Genomic DNA, 20745 nt, shown 5'->3' with positions numbered 1-20745 from the left:
GTGGATTTTTTGCATCTTCGAAGTGTTCTACACAGTCTTTGGTTCAATTTCCTCACAAAATGATTTGGTAAGGTATAAAATGAGTACTGAAGCTAGCACGTAAATCACCGTACATACCTACGAAGAGAAAAAGAAATGCTGTTACCGTAAATGTAATAGTAGGAGACCTACACACACTCGCTTCCACACGAAGTTCATAGGAGAGGTTAACGAAACACGGAGGAACCGAGCGAGGTGGCACAGTGTGACTCAGTGGTTAACGCAATGGACTCGCAATCTGCAGGACGACAGTACAGATCCCTGGTCAGCCAGTCTGATTTAGGTTCTCCTTGATTTCTCTCAATCGCTTAAGGCAAATGCCGGGATGGTTCCTTTGGGAAGGGCACGGCCGATTTCCTTCTTCATCCTTTCCTAATCCGAACTTATGCTCCGTCACTAATTATCTCGTCGTCAACGGAATATTAAACTCTAATCTTCCTTCCTCACTTGTTCCTGAAAGGAGGAAATATTTTGTTCGTAAAGAAGGACATCAACATTTTTATGTTTTGTAATTGTAATAATCTTTGAAGTAACGAATTTCTATTAAAGAACTTAACTGCAGGCTGCTGTTACAGAGACCGAATGATTGAACACCAAAAGTGTAGATATCAATAATGAAGTTGTGATTATTTACATGCAAGTCATTAGTGAACGTTTTAAAGTAGTACTGCATCGCGGACATACAGTATTCGATACTTACATTAGTGCTACACATTTAGAATCTGCTCTTTTTTGTAAAAAAAGAAAAGAAAAAGAATCCCAAGCAGTAAGTAAAAGCAAAAACTTATATAATTTATTTATTTTTCGCTATCAAAAGATTTAACAGTCGCATAGAACAGAACAAACGTGTCACACTTGTGACAGGAACAGATGTGTTGCAACGCACTAAATGTAGCTCGTCGGCTTGAACAACAATAACTTTCAGGTCATTTTCTATTTTTTCCCATTTTTAGTCGGTTTTTGAATACCTGAAAAGTCGCTACATTCGTGTAGGGCAACACAACAAATCCGCAATGGCAGAACATCAGCAAGACTGCGGAAAAGAAATAAAATACACCGAAGCCTGTGTGTTGGCCAAGCAGCCAATTACGACCAAACGCAAAATCAGAGGGGCCATTTAAATACTTAAACATCCTAATAACATGAACAGGGAGGATGGACTCAGGCTAGCCATCAGAGCTCAACCGACCGCACTGCCAACACGAGGCACGAGCACTACCGCCGAGTAACTGCCGCCGCGCGGCCGACGTCCAGCAGTTGGTAAACAGCAACCAATTTCTCATTCGACGGTGGCCACCAATCATGCTACATAACTCAAGAGCCAATAGACAACAGAGGTAACGCTCTCTCTCCACCGTAATAACTTATTAAAATAAAGTTCCCTCTCCATTTTCCTTAAGTGACCAATGAAACTAACTACCTTTTTAAAATTATGACGTAATGACATGTGCAGTGAACAGTAACAACAAAATATAAAGGACACTGCATAGCTAGAACGCACCATTAGACCCAGAAGAAGGCCGTTGCAACCGTGGCCGAAACTTTGGTTTTTCTCCAGCAGCAGTAGTTTTTTACATTATGACGCGGTACGATAACCAGAAAACTTTTATGTCGAAGTTCTCCTTCTCCATGACAACGCAACGCCTCACAAAAGTCTGCGCATCCGACCGAAGCTCACAAAACTTCATCGGACTGTTCTTCTCATCCACCCTGGAGCCCGGATCGCATACCTCCCGACATCCATGTGTGTGTAGCCCTACGAGGGATGCACTCAGCGAAAAGCAGTAAGTTGATGATGGGGAGGTTGTTGATACAGCAAGACGTTGGCTTTGACGTCGACCAGTAGAGTGAAATCATGCGGGCATACCGGCCCTCCAGATAAGGTGGTACAGCGCCGTCACATTGAAAAGAGATTATCTTGAAAAACAGGGTTTTGTAGCCAAAAGAGTTGGGAATAATATGGTGTAACGCAATACCGAATACAACCAACCTGCTTTCAGAAAAAAAGGGAAAAGAAAGTGTTTCGTTACTTATTGAACGCCCCTCGTAAAATATTTACATTTACTCATGACACTCCTTGTACAAGTCCTACAATTGTCACAATGAGCTAGACGCCGTTGTCTATAAACAGCGTGTTGCAGCTTTACAAGGATTTATCTTTATATTTGATTTAATCGACAGAAATGATATCGGACGACGGGTAGCGGCGTGACCCGCAGGCAGCCACAGCCTGTCGAGACCGTTGTAGGCAACCTGCGCGACGCGGTTTCGCGACTCCCCAACGTGCCGCGTACAAGAGATAAATATGTAGCAACTCTTACCTCCGCTGACACGAAGTAACTTAAATTTCCATACGGGTCTTAGTGACAATTATGACTTTCGCTTTTCGTCTGCGAATTGAAGAACAGATGACTGTGAGAGTATAATCGGAATGCAAGCTGCCCACACCAGACTAACGAACTAATAGTCTTCTGCTGCATTTTGAGAATACAAAAATTTAATGTTACTCAAGTTTCCGCCGATTAAAATGTTCCAGAAATCATTATGTAACGGCTTTAATCGCAATTAAAGTGGGAAGCAACAGATACAGCTATTTGAATGTAGAATTGAAGAGGGAACAAAAAGTATTTATCTTTCACCGTGTAAAAGTTTACATCTGACGTCACCACCTTTTCCATCACTATAAAAGCTACAAGATCAAAAGCCCTACGCTCTCAGTGACAACATTCAATGCAGAAATTTGTTGTAATCAGTTTACTAGTATGAATCAGTCCCACTATAATGGGCCAGTCTAATCTTAAGAATGAAGTAAAGTAATAGGTATGTCAATGAGTGGAATGCGTACGGTACTCATGAAGTAAGTAGTATTGACGTTTCTCTCCGTTAAACAAATTCAAGGAACGTAGTCAACCTATGATAGCTTCTGCTTGCTTGCTTCCAGATAATGTAACACTCCACTTACACAGGAAAATTATCTGATGCTCATGTCAAAGAAGCGAACTTTGGGGTATCGTTTGAAGTGGTTTACGAGCTATCTGCAGATACATGCTTGGAGACTAAACTTTGTTACCAACGTAAGCAAAGTTATTTAATATAATTCATGCACTTAATTAATGATGGTGCCTCGGTCACTGAATATATATTTTTTCTAACCGTATTTAAGGTATCATGTTTTGGTTACTTTCATCATCGTAATCCAACTTGCAACTTGCAAAATATCCTGTGTCATTATACAGTAAATCCTTTTTCGGAAGTTTCACATTTGGCGCCGGAGATGGCAGTAACCGAAACATGGCACATGAGATAATTTAGTAAATAATCATTAATGGTTCCAAGCAGCGTAATTCGTAAAATTCATAATTATCATGCCGTCACTGTAGGAATTTATGTAGTCTGGTAATAGCTTTAACGATAGTCAATGGAAAGTGTTAGACAGAAAAAACTTTCCCTGAGTCGGTTTAACACCACTCACCCGAAACGAAGCTCAGCGGTTGACTTTTTCATTGTTACAACGATGAAACACATAGGTAGCAAATTTGGCAGGTAGAGAAGAACCTGAGAAGTCTCCTTGTAATTAGGATCTTGTCCCAAAAGGAGACAGCTAGGAGACGTTGTCATGAAGTATTAACTATCAGCAAGGAACCAAGACAATGTAATGCAATGATGAAGGAGAGTTGCTTCAGTATTCAGTTTTAAGACCTGTGTCATGCAGTTCTGAACGACAGTGTGTCCTGTTCAAGACTCCTAATCTGTGAGTAACTATTATAATTACTTCTAGTTGAACCTCCTTACCGCTTTCATGTCTCGCTCTCCAAATTTTACCCCCACATACTTCCGTCCAGTACCAGATTGTCTATTCCTTGATGTATCAGGATGCATACTATCAACGGGTCCCTTCTTTTAGTTAGTTTCGACTCTGTGCTTCCACATTAGTTATTTGATCTACCCATCTAATCACCATCATCCTTCTGTAGCACCACATTTCAAATACTTCTGTTTTCTTCTTGCATGGCCTGTTTACCGTCAATAATTTTTTCATAATGCGGAGCCACAGTCGTAATATATTTCTTTAAGGTCAGTACCGCCATTAGACTGTTGTTTATTTGCAGTGCTACATTTACACTTACACAATCATGATTTCGGCTTCAAAGTGCCATTATCAACTGTTTTAAGTGTTATACACCTTAGGCACTGTATACATCTTAGGCATTGTATAACACTTAAAACACTTGATAATGGCACTTTGAAGCCGAAATCATGATTGTGTAAGTGTAAATGTAACACTGCAAATAAACAACAGTCTAATAACGGTACTGACTTTAAAGAAATATTTACTGTCACTTCCTCACTAGGCTACAACAAGACAAATGGTTTCACAAAACATTCCTAACACTCAAATTTATATTAGATGTTACTAAGTATCTCTCTTTTTCTAGAAACTCTTTTCTTTTTATTTCCAGTCCGCATTTTATATCCTCTCTACTTCAGTCCCCATCAGTTATTTTGCTGCTCGAATAGCAAACTTCGTCAGCTGCTTTCAGTGCCACATTTCCTAATCTCATTTACTCAGCATGTCTTGATTTAAATCGACTGTGTCCCATTACCCTTGTTTCTCTTTTGTTGTTGTTCATCTTGCAATATATTTTTCAAGGCGCCAACCAATCCGTTCAACTGCGCTTCCAAGTCCTTCTATGTCTGTGACAAAACTACAGTGCTACCAGTAAACCTCTAAATTTTTATTAATTCTCCCTGAACTTTAATTCCCTTTCCAAATTTCTCCTTGATTTCCTTCACTAGTGGTCAAGGCACAGACTGAGCCACATTGGTGATAGACTACAATCCTTTGTCAATCCGTTTTCAAACACTTCTCCTCTTAAAGTACTTCAATTCTTGTAACTGGAGTCTGACATCTGCATGGTAGGAAGATTGGGTGGTTAACGTCCCGCCGACAAAGGTGTCATTATAAACGGAGCACGGGAATCATGGAATATCTATACCCGGATGACAGGACGTGAATCTGAAGCGTCGTCCTTCCAACTGCGAGTCCAGTATGCTAACCACTGCGCTACCTCACTCGGCAGTCCGGTTTCTGTACAAGCTATAGAAAACATTTCGCTCCCTGCTCTTTATCCCTGATACCTTCGAATTTTCGAAAATTGTAGGCCTGTCAACGTTCTGAAAAGTTCTGTCTAAATCTAGGGAATCTACTAACGGAGGTTTGCCTTTCTTCAATCCATCTTCTGAAATAAGTACTACGGTAAGTACTGTCTCACGTGATCATAAATTTCTGGCGCTGATGCTGCTTAAGTGTTTAAGGAGACCCAACAGCAACGGCTGCCAGTCTCCTCTCACCACCCAGGTCAGAAGCAGTATACACAATTTGCCTGCGTATAGCGTAAATTATGTGTGCAACTGTGAGAATGTGTCCTAAATGTTTGCGTAGCGTCTATCTGAGGCGTAACACGGTATTGGCCTATTGTGATGTGGGAAACCGCCTAAAAACGTCAATGCTGACCGGCACACCGACCCATCACCGTTAATTTACGTGGAGGATTCGATTCGAAACTTGTATGCCTTAGTTTTCCGAAAGCGGTCGCGTTAATACGCGCGGTTACCCGGGCGCTTTTCTACATTCCACCTGACGTAATTCATTTTCGGCGTTAGCAGGAATGTTGCAACTGTACAGACGACTGAAGAAGTCATCTATTACCAAAAACGAAGCATCACATGATGTACCGCGTTATCAGTGAGTTGTGCGATTTTGTTCTTCCTCCTTCAGCGGCGATTTCAATGAGTACCCGGCCCGCAGACATTTACTTATAAATTAAATAAGATTAATTAACGTACGCAACATTATTTTTTCGAGGTGCTAGTTAAAATCCAATGACACCCTTCGTATTTTCTGCGGATGGAGAGCATCCGCAGAGGGACGTGATGAATGCCCAAGATTGAGAGAAAACTTTTCGGAACGAAAAGATCTGAGTGAAATTTTCCCCAAGAACCCAGAACTGCAAGCAAACTCTCTTTGTACCGTTGTCTCATTGGCACGATCTCGAGGCAGCGAACCGTATTCTTATTCCTTCTGCTTTTCCACACTAGCAGTGCTTGCCGGTAACATAAAAAGGGAAGAAGCCACGTTTTGTTTGCACTCAGCCGAAGCGGCAGCGATGGAGGAGGCAGCGTGTAATTTTTGAACGCGCGCACGCGGTGTGCGAGCCGACTGCGGACGGGCGGGCAGCAGCAGCCGCCACAGCAATGCGGGATAATGAAGCATCCCGAATGCGCGAGTTGAAAACAGCGGCGGCGCGCGATAGCGGCCCGATAAGGGCGGGCGCTCAGTGTGCTAAACGTTACACGCGCTGCTGGCTTTAACGCGCCGGGCATGCCGCTGCCATAAACCTGTTTATTCAAGCGGACACAGTTGGCAGCGCGGGGAGAGAGGTAGTTAGCGTCCGACAGTCGCTACGGAGAGCAGCTCTCGCCCGTGTAAACCTCCCGAGACGCGTCCGAGCGGACGAGGCGAGGCCGCACATGCCGCTAACTGGCGGCGTGGGGAAGAAGACGGAAAGGTGGAAACGGGAAAAAAGCCGGACGGGGGCGGCAAAAGCAGGACGGAGGGGGTGGAGGGAGGCGGAACAGAGTGGAGCGGGGGAGGAGGCGCCGGCGGAATCGGCTGCGGGCGCTTAATGCGGGCATTAAATCGTATTAAGATAAGGCCGGTAGCGGCCGCGAGATAGGCGGCGCGCGGGCGCAGGACAATTGTCTTCTCGTCACGACTATCATCGCAGATGGAGCGTAAAGATAGCGGCTTATACGGCCGGCCGCCACTATGTGCCGGTGTGTGCGGCTGATACCGCGCAGCCGGTACCCCGCCCATAAGCGTTCCAGGTACGCCCGCCACCGACGCGGTAAATTCGTTCTGTGGACCTCGCAATCACCACCGTGTGAAACGGCCGCGGCCAGGCGGATACGGCAAGTACATCGTCAACACAGGAGGCGTTACCGAATCAGATTTTTCCCTGCTTGCTTGGTATTACGTACACTGTCGCACGTTCTAAAACTCTGGTTACCAAAACTTGCGTTTCCTAAAAGATCCGTTTCAGTCGTCAGAGACAGTAGTGTATGTTAACAAGAACTATCAACCAAGAAATAAAAATCAGCAACTGTACTTAACGAGTCCTCTGTACAAAGAGATTGTACTCACTATTTGTGTTAAATGTAAAACGCGAACATCACAGAGGGTTAGGCCTTAGGCATCTACGATTGTAGGACGTGTGATCAACATGTCGCCAATCCCTCCAACCGTTATTGCCTGTAGATGAACTCTCATGATGGCCCTGCTTTTATATTCAAACAATTCTCAGTGAGTGGACCTTATTCCAGACCTCCCCACCTCAGATAAATCCTACGGAGGCGGTTTTTATGTATACGAGATTCTTAAGCCGTCCTCTGCCCTTTCTCCGCTAGCCATTATACGAGAGCGTCCTGAAAAGTAATACCTTCGAATTTTTTTATGCGAAAACCCTTAAAGCTTATTAGATAAAAGTACACTACTGGCCATTAAAATTGCTACACCACGAAGATGACGTGCTACAGACGCATTCACACAAAGTTGGCGCCGGTGGCGACACCTACAACGTGCTGACATGAGGAAAGTTTCCAACCGATTTCTCATACACAAACTGCTGTAGGACGGCGTTGCCTGGTGAACCGTTGTTGTGATGCCTCGTGTAAGGTGGAGAAATGCGTACCATCACGTTTCCGACTTTGATAAAGGTCGGATTGTAGCCTATCGAGATTGCGTTTTATCGTATCACGACATTGCTGCTCGCGTTGGTCGAGATCCAATGACTGTAACCAGAATATGGAATCGGTGGGTTTAGGAGGGTAATACGGAACGCCGTGCTGGATCCCAAAGCCCTCGTATCACTAGCAGTCGAGATGACAGGCATCTTATCCGCATGCCTGTAACGGATCGTGCAGCCACGTCTAGATCCCTGAATCAACAGATGGGGACGTTTGCAAGACAACAACCATCTGCACGACCAGTTCGACGACGTTTGCAGCATCATCGACTATCAGCTCAGAGACCATGGCTGCGGTTACCCTTGACGCTGCATCACAGACGGGAGCGCCTGCGATGGTGTACTCAACGAGGAACCTGGGTGCACGAACGGCAAAACATCATTTTCCGGATGAATCCAGGTTCTGTTTGCAGCATCATGATGGTCGCATCCGTGTTTGGCGACATCGCGGTGAACGCACATTGGACTCGTGTATTCGTCATCGCCATACTGCAGTATCGCCCGGCGTGATGGTATGGGGTGACATTGGTTACACGTCTCGGTCACCTCTTGTTCGCATTGACAACACTTTTAACAGTGGACGTTACATTTCAGAAGTGTTGCGACCCGTGGCTCTACCCTTCATTCGATCCCTGCAGTTCAGCAGGATAATGCAGGACCGCATGTTGCAAGACCTCTACGGGCCTTTCTGGATACAGAAAATGTTCGACTGCTGCCCTGGCCAGCACATTCTCCAGATCTCCCACCAATTGGAAACGTCTGGTCAATGGTGGCCGACCAACTGGCTCGTCACAATACGCCAGTCACTAGTCTTGATGAACTGTGGTATTGTGTTGAAGCTGCATGGGCAGCTGTACCTATACATGCCATCCAAGATCTGTTTGACTCATTGTCCAGGCGTATCAAGGCCGTTATGACGGCCAGAGATGGTTGTTCTGGGTACTGATTTCTCAGGATCTATGCATCCAAATTGCGTGAAAATGTAATCACATGTCAGTTCTAGTATAATATATTTGTCCAATGAATACCCGTTTATCATCTGCATTTCTTCTTTGTGTAGCGGTTTTAATGGACAGTAGTGTAATTTTATTAACATTTTACGTCTTTATTTTTCATGTCTAAATACCTGTTTCTCAATACAAACACACTGGCGACGAATACATTCCTCCCAGCGGGAGACCAGGTTGTTGATAGCGTCCCTATAGAATGTTTGACTCTGATGACAGAGCCAGAACCTGTCCTCTGTTTGCACCATTTCATCACTACCAAACTGAACTCACCGAAGGTGTCCTCTAAGTTTTGGAAACAGGTGAAAATCGGATGGCGCCAAGTCGGGACTGTATGGAGGATGATCGATGACAATGAACCCAATGCGTCGGATTGTTGGACGTGTCGCAGCGCTCTTGTGTGGCTAGCATTGTCACGCTGAGTAAGAGGGGGCTCCAAGTGTGGCCGAACTCTTCGAAGTCGTGGTTTTAGTTCTCTGAGAATTTCACGGAACCTTCCAGAGCTTATAGTGGTTCCTTTAGGCATGAATTCCAAATGCACCACATCTTGCACACCGCAGAACACAGTGAGCATGAGTTTGCCTGCTGGTGGCGCGATCTTGAACTTCTTTGTCGTCAGTGATCCTTTGTGTCAGTAGGTACGCCATTGATGCTCTCTTGTTATCGGGATCAAAATGGCGAGCCAGCTTTCTTCGCCTTTCACAGTCTTGTTAAGGAACTCATCAGTCTGACGTGGAGAACGTAAAATAAGTTGTTGAAATATGTCTAGTCTCCTCTGTTTCAATTGGAGTCAATTTTCTGCGGTTATAAAGCTCCATAATAGCACGCTGTTTCTCTCTCACCAGCATACTTAGGCTACACAATGCCACGTTACACGCTACAGTTCGTGGACCTCTAGCGAAGCGGGAAGGTCGAGCGAGTAATACGCATGACATATAATACCTCAACCGGTACTGAGAACAGAATAAAAAATTCGGAGGCACTGTTTTTCAGCACGCCCTCGAGCGGGTTGCCGACAATGTATTCATCCACTCGATTCGCGAGTACTGTTCGTCAGTCTGTAGCTGTTACCAGCTAGCAAATGGTACATGAACTACAGAATTAGGGGAATTTCAACAGAGAGTTCCGTGTTTTGTTCAGTTAGTGCGAAAGCATCAAGAGCATTCCCAAACAACTCCATTGGTAGACTTCATAGAGAGGATCAGTGTATCATGGACTTACTCTTAAAGTATCTAAAACGCCACGACAAAAGCAGTAACAACTGAAACTTACTTGGAGATTAAAAAAGTGTGCTAGATCTGGATTCAAATCTGAGACCTTTCACTTTTGCAAACAAGTGCTCTACTGAGCCATCCAAGCATTACTCACGACCAGGCATCGCAGAGGTTTCAAATCGGTGCACACTGCGTGCAAAGTGAGAATTCATTCTGAAAACAACCACCCAGTCTGTGGCTAAGGTATTTTACCGCAGGGCAGTTTCTTCCAGGAAGGCTAGCCCCTTGAGGTTCGCAATAACGTGTGTTAAGTCTGACAGGTAGGAGATGAGATACTGACAGGAATAACGCTGCTAGAAATAATCGAGTGGCTGGAGGAGGGGATACATGTAGCATCTTCTTCTACACATCGTAAGTGGATAAATACAAATGAAGTATCATGGTACGTTGTTGCGAATTCCATAGCAAGTTAGAAAGGCGGTAACTTTGTGTATTCAGTTTGCTAGCTCCTACAGTTGTGTGTCTTGAAAATGTATTTATTCCTATTTAATCGAGTTCTGGATACCTTAAAACTTTTTCTCAGGTACCTTCTGTAACACTGTATTTCAGTGTCTTCGAATGAACAGGCAAGAGAAACTACATATCTAAAATCATTTCACATCGTACTGCGCAGTCAACTTACAACAAAAGCACAGCGTACATTTTAGATAGAAAACACATTTCCGTAATACGAAACAACTTAGACGAAACCATAGTCCTAATAATCTAAGAATAGAAGGAAAATAAATCAGATATAAATGAAGTAAACTTTTAATATAGCTAAGCCAAAGACTCACTTACCGTCTACATACCCTTTCAACAGTGTAGTACAAATACGTATGGAGAAAACCCCAATAAAAAACTAAAATATAGAATATATATGAAGTTCTCCGTTTTCCATCTCTGGGACATTTATTCTCTCAGAAATTTACGTGAACAATACACTTATTAAATGTAATGTGGAAATCATAAGCGAATGAGAATGTATAGAAAGAAAAACACCGTCCAGGTCACTTTTTTATTTTAATCGAATAATTCGTTTCAAGTGATTCTTTGCCTACTGACTACCTGCACTTCGCAATAATCCGTCATTAATAGAACTGAAAATGGTCTAGAAAAGATTGGAAAATGGTTAAGAGAAAAATTAAGGAAGTATCCTAGTCGATTTTTTTCTTCCTATACACTGGAAATTGTCACGGTACCTTGTGGACTGAACTTTTGTTCTGTGTGTTGACCATTTAATAGGATACATCAATGTTTCTGTTTGAGTGTGTTGTTATTCTATGTTCCTTTCTAGACACTGAAAGAGTTCCTTTTACTTGCAGGTGTCTGAGGATGGAACGCAAGTGTCTCAAAATCGACAATATGAGAGTTATAACATTTTCAAATAACACTCTTTTATGGGCAAACGAATTGAATTATCATGTGTTTTCTGCAGGAAACTCTTAGTCAATACCGTGTTTTCTTTCTTGTTGCAAAACAAAATGTATGTCCATGTAACATACATCAACAGAAAGGTGTTCCCCAGTTCTCAGTTCTGAGAGTGTAGAGCAGTATACCGTCGAAGAACGGTATCGTCCGACTGATTCCTTTGAAAGTAACTCTTCATTTTAAATCCTTACTAAATTAGAAATAGTCGTTAGGATTTTTTTGAAACCATAATTCTTATTACACTGTGATATATTTTATTCATTTTCAGGTATGCCGTGTTTTGTCTGGACTATTGTTACTAAAGACCCTATCTTCACTCAACAGATATCTCGAATGCAAACGAAAAGCATGAAACTAGTACATCAAGCTGTTATTTGAAAACATTTCATTAGTATCAGTTGTGCTACGTTTTCTCTGCACTAGAATGAGTAAACTTGGAAACAAGTGACTTTCAGAATTTCCTGTAAGATTGTTTAATTTTTCCTGTATATGCTTAAAAACGTTGTCGCCGTCATCACTCAGGACAACGTATTGCAGTAGCAGGTTGCCTCCACCTCTGTCGACCTTGCGTCCTTCTGCTAAAAAGCCCATCCCGCTCAACGTAGTTATACTGTTGTCACCTGTAACTATCTCGTCCGTCCTTGGCATCCCTTGACAAATTTTAGAACCGACGGCATATGCAACTCCGGAAGTTTCTCGTGTCAAAAGGAGCGACAGCAGTAGTAGCGTGTGTCAGCACGCCGTCCTGGCGCGACGGAGTTCGTGTCAAAGCGAGTATCACAGCTGCGAGGCGTCGGGTTCCGTAGCAGCTGCGGCGGTACCGGGAACAGCAGAGGTGCTGATGAAAGGCGTCACATCACGATGTTGTTCTCTTAATTATACTTTTTTTATCTCAGTTCAGTCTTGAAGAACTCCAAAAACCTTCCATTTAGATGTTCACTGCGTTTCCACATAACACCACCATACCTGGTCCTAATAGTTTTCTGTAGGCCATTTCGTGGTCTTGTAAAGTTTTCTGTCAGGCTTAGTCACGACGTTACAGTAACGAATACGAAAAACAGTTATTATTGAATGTAAATCTCAACTGCCGCTACAGAACAGAGTGTTGTCAAAAGTGCAACTGTCTGCTCTCAGGGCCACTTACCAGCTGGTTCTGGTAGGCAGTGACAGCGGTGAAGACGGACTCTGGGAAGATGAAGGTCTTGAACTCCTCCCTCTCGAGGTCGGTGATGGGCACCGAGGCGTTGGCTTCGCTGCGCTTCACCAGATGGATGCGCGGCTGGTACTTGTGCATCGAGTTCAGCACCAGCTGCCAACAGCACCACAGATTTCCTCAAATCGAACACAAGCAATATGAACCCACAGCTTCAAAACAGTGAAATACACTCATCAGCGAGAATATTTTAACTATGCAACATCGGCACACGAAAGATCTGAAAGCATTTTTACAAGTCATTAATCTGTATCACAACATATCCACAGCGTCTACTCTGTGCAGAGCCACATTGACAGGCTCTTTTATTGTCCTTAAAAAATATGGGGCGTGAACTGAGATAGGGTGTAGGTGGTTCTTCATGTAGGTGATTACTGTGTAATTCACACTTAACGTTTTGGCAGACGGTTCATAGAAGTACTTTCAGACTATTTCTCAACGGTTCCACACTTAAATATCGCACGGGAAAAATGAACACCTAAACCTTGCTGTGCGAGCGCTGTTATCTCTTATTAGACGATCGTTTCTTCCTATTTAGATAGGAGTAAACAAAATATTTCGGCGTCCGGAGGGCAAAGTTTGTGATTCCAATTTAATGAGAAGGTCTCCCGCACAACGACAAATGCCTTTGTTTTATTAATTGACACCACAATTTCCTTATCATTCCCGTGACACTGTCTCCCCTACTTCGCGATATACAAAATATGATAGCCCTTTTTGTTCTTCTTCGATGTCCTCCGTCGGTGCTGTCTGGCAAAGATCACATAACGCGCAGCAATACTCTAATACCTGACGGATAGAGTAATGAAGCTAGTCTCTTTAGCAGTTTTATTCCTTCTTACGAAGTGAGCCGCCAATAACACAGCCTTTGGTTCACCTTCCCCACAACATTTTGTTCCGTGATGGTTCCGGTTTAAGTTGTTTGTAACTGCAATTCCTACGTATTTAATCTAAAATATTTAAAATCTATTATTTATCGTGTAACCTATACTTAACGAAAATTTTATCGTACTCATGTGGAGGACTACACTTTTTATTGTTTAGTCAACTGGTTGACGATAGAGAGGGCGTGATAGGTCTCTGTATCCGCGACAGATTCCATCATTACGTTAGGTGGAGTGAGGCCAGCAGGGAGGGGGTCGGGGGGATAATCGGTAGATTGAGGCTAGCTTGAGACATTCATTAATGAGGTGCACCTGTTAACTGAGGGCTGTGTCAGCATGCTTAGCGTGAAATGATGCGATCCACAAGGAAACAGCGGATTTAGCTAAAAAGAACGAAAGCAGCGAGCATGAAGTCCTCGGTGATGAGGTGTCTCAGATTTTGTGAGTTGGGTTCTAATGGACGTGCTTTCTGCTGTACACCATGCTTCTTCTCTTGAGTTAGCTTTATCTGATTTCCATAGATTTTTTTATTTACAACAGCTCCTGTGTTGCATGATACCATGTGAAGATGTATTATGTCATAGGTCTTCCTTGTGTTTACGCACAGGAGGTCTTCACTTATACATGTGATTACACACACTCCTTCCTTGTTTCCTCGATTTAGCCTCCTCAGCTGGACTGGTGCGCTTTCATGTTTTGCAACACGGATGTCAGATTAGTGGTTTTCAGACATACGCAAATTACACTGTGTGATCAAAAGTATCCGGACACCCTCCAAAACATACGTTTTTCATATTAGGTGCATTGTGCTGCCACCTACTGTCAGGTGCTCCATATCAGCGACCTCAGTAGTGATTAGACATCGTGAGAGAGCAGAATGGGGCGCTCCGCGGAACTCACGGGCTCCGAACGTGGTCAGGTGAATAGGTGTCACTTGTGTCATACGTCTGTACACGAGATTTACGCACTCCTAAACATCCATAGGTCCACTGTTTCCAATGTAATAGAGAATTGGAACCGGGAAAGGACACGTACAGCACAAAAGCGTACAGGCCGACCTCATCTGTTGACTGACAGAGACCGCCGGCTGTTGAAGAGGGTCGTAATGTGCAATAGGCAGACACCTATTCAGACCATCACACAGAATTCCAAACTGCATCAGGATCAACTGCAGGTACTATGGCAGTTAGGCAGGAGTTGAGAAAACTTGGATTTCATGGTCAAGCGGATGTTCATAAGCCACTCATCACGCCGGTAAATGCCAAACGACGCCTCGCTTGGTGTAAAGAGCGTAAACATTGGACGAGTGAAGAGTGGACAAACGTTGTGTGGAGTACACAATGTGGCGATCCGGTGGCAGGGTGTGGGTATGGCGAATGCCCGGTGAACGTCATCTGCCAGCGTGTGTATTGCCAACAGTAAAACTCGGAGGCGATGGTGTTCTGATGTGGTCGTGTTTTTCATGGAGGTAACTTGTACCCCTTGTTGTTTTGCGTGGCACTATCGCAGCACAGGCCTACATTGATGTTTTAAGCACCTTCTTGCTTCCCATCGTTGAAGAGTAATTCGGGGATGGCGACTGCATCTTTCAACACGATCAATCATCTGGTCATAATGCACGGCCTGTGGCGGAATGGTTATACGACAATAACAGCCCTGTAATGGACTGGCCAACATAGATTCCTGACCTGAAACCTATAGAACACCTTTGGGATAGTTTGGAACGCCAACTTCGTGTCAGACCGCACAGACCGATATCGATACCTCTCCTCAGTGAAGCACTCCATGAAGAATGGGCTGCCATTCCCCAAGAAACCTTCCAGCACCTATTCCCAAAGAAACCTTCTAGCAACCGATTGAACGTATGCCTGCGGGAGTGGAAGCTGTCATCAAGCATAAGGGTGGGCCAACACCATACTGAATTCCAGCATTACCGATGGAGGGCGCCATGAACTTGTAAGTCATTTTCAGCCAGGTGTCCGGATACTTTTGATCACGTAGTGTATGTAACTGTATCCCAATGCTGACACAAATGAGTTTTTATATGTTGAATGTTTTTTGTCGGAACGATAACCTCACCTATTCTTGAACCGCTTCATCACTATCAAAGTGAAGTCCTCGAAGACGTTCACTAAATTTTGGAACGGATGAAAATCGGATGGGGCCAAGTCGGGACTGTATGGAAGAGGATCGATGACAGGCACCCAAGGCGTCGGATTGTTGAAGGTGTCGCAGCACTCACTGCAGTGTCGTACTGAAGGAGGGGGTGCTCCTTGTGTGGACTAACTCATGGAATTCAAAATTCGATTACAGCACGCTGTTTCTCAAGCACCGATATAGTTATGTTACACACCGTCATGTTACACGCCAGAGTCGTAGCCCTCCAGCGGCAAAGTCCTATAAATATGTGGACATGTAAATAGCTTTTGATTTATTTAGGAATCTTTAAGAGTGTTCGCGTAAAAAATTTGGTGGCACGCCGTCTTAAAACACAGCTGTAGGCTGTGATTATATTCACTTACCTGACTTTGTAACGACCTGTAGGCTTGTTAATTCATTTGCATGCTATATGTGTTGGTACAAGTTACATAGAGATTATTTGAAAGTACGTACTAGGCTGTATACTATGTTAATTTGACACCTCTGCCATTTATTCTTTCGTTTAAGTTCTTTTACGCCCACTAAATATTTTATTCTGTCTGCGCGTTGGTGTGTTTACAAGGTGCCTGATAATGACTTAAAAGTCGATATTGGTCAACAGCAAATAATATTCTACGGCCCGTAATGGATAATGTTTTATATTCAGCATCCTATCTCTTGTTTCTTGTTGGAAAGCAACGTTGATACCGTCAACGAAAATGACGATGTTAGAGGCGCAAAGAGGTGGCAAAGACAGGCAGATCACGATAGGGGGCACTCCAGACGCCACCTATAGCCCTAAAGGCATTGGCAGTAGCGGCTGGGAGCTCCAGCGTACATCATTCGCCGAGTAAAGACTGTACCCTTCAACCTCGAGACTCACTTGGCTGTCTGCTACCGGATTAGACTTCTCAATGCTCTAAGAACTACGAAGACTGGTCAGCAAAGTCTGAGACTGACTTTTCTCCGTAGCTTCCTTGATAGTTTCCTACCTGTACCGCAAATATTTGAAAAGAGCGTGTTTTTATGTATAATGCCCATAGACGGAAGCGCTCTCCTATCGGCAGGTTGGTAATAATGCTATACTTCGTAGACGCTCCTTGCATTTCGCATACCAAACAGTGGTATTGACGCCAGAAGAGCAGTACGGCGCAATAAAGTTCTGTTTTCGTTTAAACCATACAGCCACTGAAACTTGCGAAATGCTGCAGCAAGCGTACGGTGAAGATGCACAACCTGTTCCAATAGTGTTAGGTGGTTCAAGGAGTTCCAAGAGGGCTGACTTGTCTGTGTTAGGCAAGGTGGGTCTGGTCTTTCGGCTCCTCCGTGGCTGAAGTCAACATCAACACATCTTCTGTGATTGTCCGTGAGGATAGGCGGATAGCATTACGTAAGCTCAGTGAACTGTTGAGAATTTCACGGGGCAGCATCTGTACGATTATGCATGATCATCTCCTTGTGACCCGTGTTCGTGCCCGTTGGACGCGACGTCTGTTGACTCCCGAACAAAAGGTTGTGTCAATGGGGATAAGCAGTGCAGTGCTGCGCCTCTTTGCCGATAGAGGGAAAACTATCACCGGTGGGGAGTCACGGCTGCATCATTATGATCCTGAAGGAAAACGAACCAGTACATTGTGGAAATAGCCAGGTTCTCCAACACCAAAATGGGCTGAAGTCCTTGCATCTGCAAGGGCAGTGATGGTGATCACTTTTTTTTACTGTCATGGATTGAATACCAAGCTTGCAGCTCCCCCTCACACTACTGCTACAGCAGCATACTACACGGCTAAACTGAGGAAGCACAGTACTAGGAAACGACCAGAACTTTCTCGGTTTCGGTGGCGGCTTCATCATGACAATGCGCGACCTCATCTCGCAAATCATGTCATGCATCCGCCTTGTAGCTCAGATCTTGCTCCCTGGGGTTTTTCTATCTTTTTTATTCCCATCACTAAAGGCAAGGCTTCGAAGCATTCGATTTGAGACGACTCGAACAGAGCTCAGGAGCGGCAGAGACACTATAAAATGTGCGTTCAAGTAGGAGGGGAGCATTTCGAAAAAGATCATGTAAACATTGAAATGTAGAAGTAAACATCTGTGAAAAATTAGTCTATACATTTGCTGATCAACCCTCGTATTTATTGCTGTGCTGATAAGGACTTTCTGGTATAGTTCTTCTCTCATCACGTTTGGCTATTCACATCGACTCGCCTAGTTTACGTTGTTCCGGGAACTGCGCATTCTTTTGTGGCTATTTCATTGTTTGTTTAATAGACGCTGAGCGCATTTTTGCGGGATCTCGAACAAGCGTGTTCGAAACTACCTGCTTTACAATTAAGCAGCTGGAGGCCGTGCCCTCGAGTGTTAGGCTTGAGGGCGCTCGTATCGAAGTAGTGAGACAGTTCACCTAGAGACTTAACAGTTACTCGCCCAGTAGCCCACGATTCAACCCGTGCAGTAGAGATGAACGCTCTTGGACGAGGAGACTTACGTGTCCGTGCTTGTCCATCTCGTTGTTGGTGAGCTTGACCTTCTCGAAGGAGACGACCTGCTTGCGCAGCTGCTCGCCGGTGAAGGGCGAGTCGGGGTGCATGTAGAGGCGGCAGGGCGCGGGCGGGTCCGCCTTGCCGGCCACCAGCCACGACGACCGGTGGTAGGCGTAGCGGTAGCGCTTGTTGTCCACCGGCACGATGTCCATCAGCACCGCGTACCGCTGCTCGGCGCGCACGCCCGTGAACGACACGCGGCACGTCGGGAACATGCGCCTGCAACAGCGCACGCCGCAACCCTTACGTACAAAGTACGTCACACCTACAGCGAATCTGCGGAGAGTAGCTAAAAAACGAAGGGGATTTCTTGAAAAACAAATTGATGACAGTAACTACACTGAAGCGCTTAAGAAACTGATGTAGGCATGCGTATTCAAATACAGAGACATGTAAACAGACAGATTACGGCGCTCCGGACGGCAAAGTCTATAAAAGACAACAAGTGTGTGGCGCCGTTGTTAGATCGGTTACTGCTGCTACAATAGCAGTTATCAAGATATAAGTGAGTTTGAACGATGTATTACAGTTGTCGCACGAGCGATGGACACAACATTGCCAATGTGGCGATGAAGTGGGGATTTTCCCGTACGACCATTTCACCAGTATGCGGTGAATATCAGGAATCCGGTAAAACATCAAGTCTCCGTCATCGCTGCGGCCGGAAAAAGGTTCTGCAAGAACGGGACCAACGACGACTGAAGAGAATCGTTCAGCGTGACAGAAGTGCAATCCTTCCGAAAATTGCTGTGGGTTTCAATGCTGGGCCATCAACAAGTGTCAGTCTGCGAACCATTCAACGTAACATCATCGATATAGGCTTTCCGGGCTGCAGGGCCACTCGTGTACCTTTGACGACTGCACAACACAAAGCTTTACGCCTGGCCTTGGTCCGTCAACATCGACACTGGACTATTGATGACTGGAAACATTTTGCCTGGTCGGACGAGTCTCGTTTCAAATTGTATCGAGCGGATGGACCTGTACGGTTACAGAGACAACCTCATGAATCTATGGACCCTGCATGTCAGCAGGGGATTGTTCAAACTGGTAGAGTTCGCAGCTCGTGGTCGTGCGGTAGCGTTCTCGCTTCCCACGCTCGGGTTCCCGGGTTCGATTCCCGGCGGGGCCAGGGATTTTCTCTGTCTCGTGATGACTGGGTGTTGTGTGATGTCCTTAGGTTAGTTAGGTTTAAGTAGTTCTAAGTTCTAGGGGACTGATGACCATAGATGTTAAGTCCCATAGTGCTCAGAGCCATTTGAACCACTTGAAACTGGTAGAGGCTCTATAATGGTATGGGGCGTTTGCAGTTGGAGTGATATGGGTGGAGAATATTTTTTTTTCCGCGCGACCGCTACGGTCCCAGGTTAGAATTCTGCCTCGGGTATGGACGTGTGTGATGTCCTTAGGTTAGTTAGGTTTAAGTAGTTCTAAGTTCTAGGGGACTGATGACCACAGCAGTTAAGTCCCATAGTGATCAGAGCCAATATATTTTTTCTTGAATCACTAGCAGGTTAACGACTGCATTTCTCTTTTGAAAAAAATCGTTTTATTTGGGCACCCGTAAATGTTTCTTATGTTTCGCGTGGAGAAAACACGAAAATTTCAGAGAAGCTAACATTGTGTCAGGATGTGTCTCATGAACCAAATCAGGCCTTCAACGTGCCACTCATTTTATTTCTTTGTAAAAGAGATAAAGCCCATAGAGCTAGTACCCTGCTAATGTTGGCATCAATATCACCTCAGCAGTGTAGCTGGGGATGAAATATGACATAAAAGGTTATTAATAATAATTAATTAATAATATTGTGATTGTCGTGCAACATTCACAATACAGTGTTTTTTATTTATGATTATGGAGTTGTTCTACCGGGACAAAATGGAAAAATCAGTTAACGTATATTGTTATTCCTAATGTTTAATTCATTCTCTACTCACATCATAAATTTCAAATTTCGGTTATTAACATGGGCTATTAGTGTTTTGTGGTCACAAATCCTTACTTCACAGAGTTATTGCCGTGCATGAAACACTGCAAATGTATGACATTTATACTGCTTAACTACAGTATGAATGGTGACTTAGCCAACGCTCAGTAGGATATTCGATGGACAGCCACATGTGTTATTTAGTCTTTCACGCACAATGTGTCGACGACAATGCTTTGAAAGTCCTCCTTTCTCCGCCCATGATAGTATGTCTCACCGGACATTAGGGTCCACTTTAGGCCTGGAGGCGATACTTTGCCGTCTGGCGCAGCGCGCTAATGGATGCACGGCCAGCGACGTCACGAGCCGTCTAATAACACACATTATCCGGCCCGTAACGCCGTCGCCGCCGCCGCTGCTGCCTCACACGACGCACAGCTCACGTGCTGACTATCAACTGGCCCGCCGTTTCTTCCAGCAACGCCTCTGCTGTATCGTCA

General features: G+C 44.5%; 1 protein-coding gene across 1 annotated transcript in view; it reads right to left on the bottom strand.

Annotated features, from left to right (window-relative positions):
- The window catches only part of LOC126154114 (T-box transcription factor TBX20-like), a 192680-nt gene that overhangs the window by 63478 nt on the left and 108457 nt on the right, over nt 1–20745 (bottom strand). Inside the window, exons 2-3 of the mRNA XM_049916115.1 lie at nt 18263–18536; nt 12680–12844 (exon numbers count right to left, since the gene is read on the bottom strand). Coding sequence (XP_049772072.1) covers nt 12680–12844; nt 18263–18536 — 439 coding nt within the window. The remainder of the gene's footprint in view (nt 1–12679; nt 12845–18262; nt 18537–20745) is intronic.

Source organism: Schistocerca cancellata, chromosome 2 (genome assembly GCF_023864275.1).
Source record: "Schistocerca cancellata isolate TAMUIC-IGC-003103 chromosome 2, iqSchCanc2.1, whole genome shotgun sequence".
NCBI lineage: Eukaryota > Metazoa > Arthropoda > Insecta > Orthoptera > Acrididae > Schistocerca > Schistocerca cancellata.
This window is presented reverse-complemented; position numbering and strand designations above follow the sequence as displayed.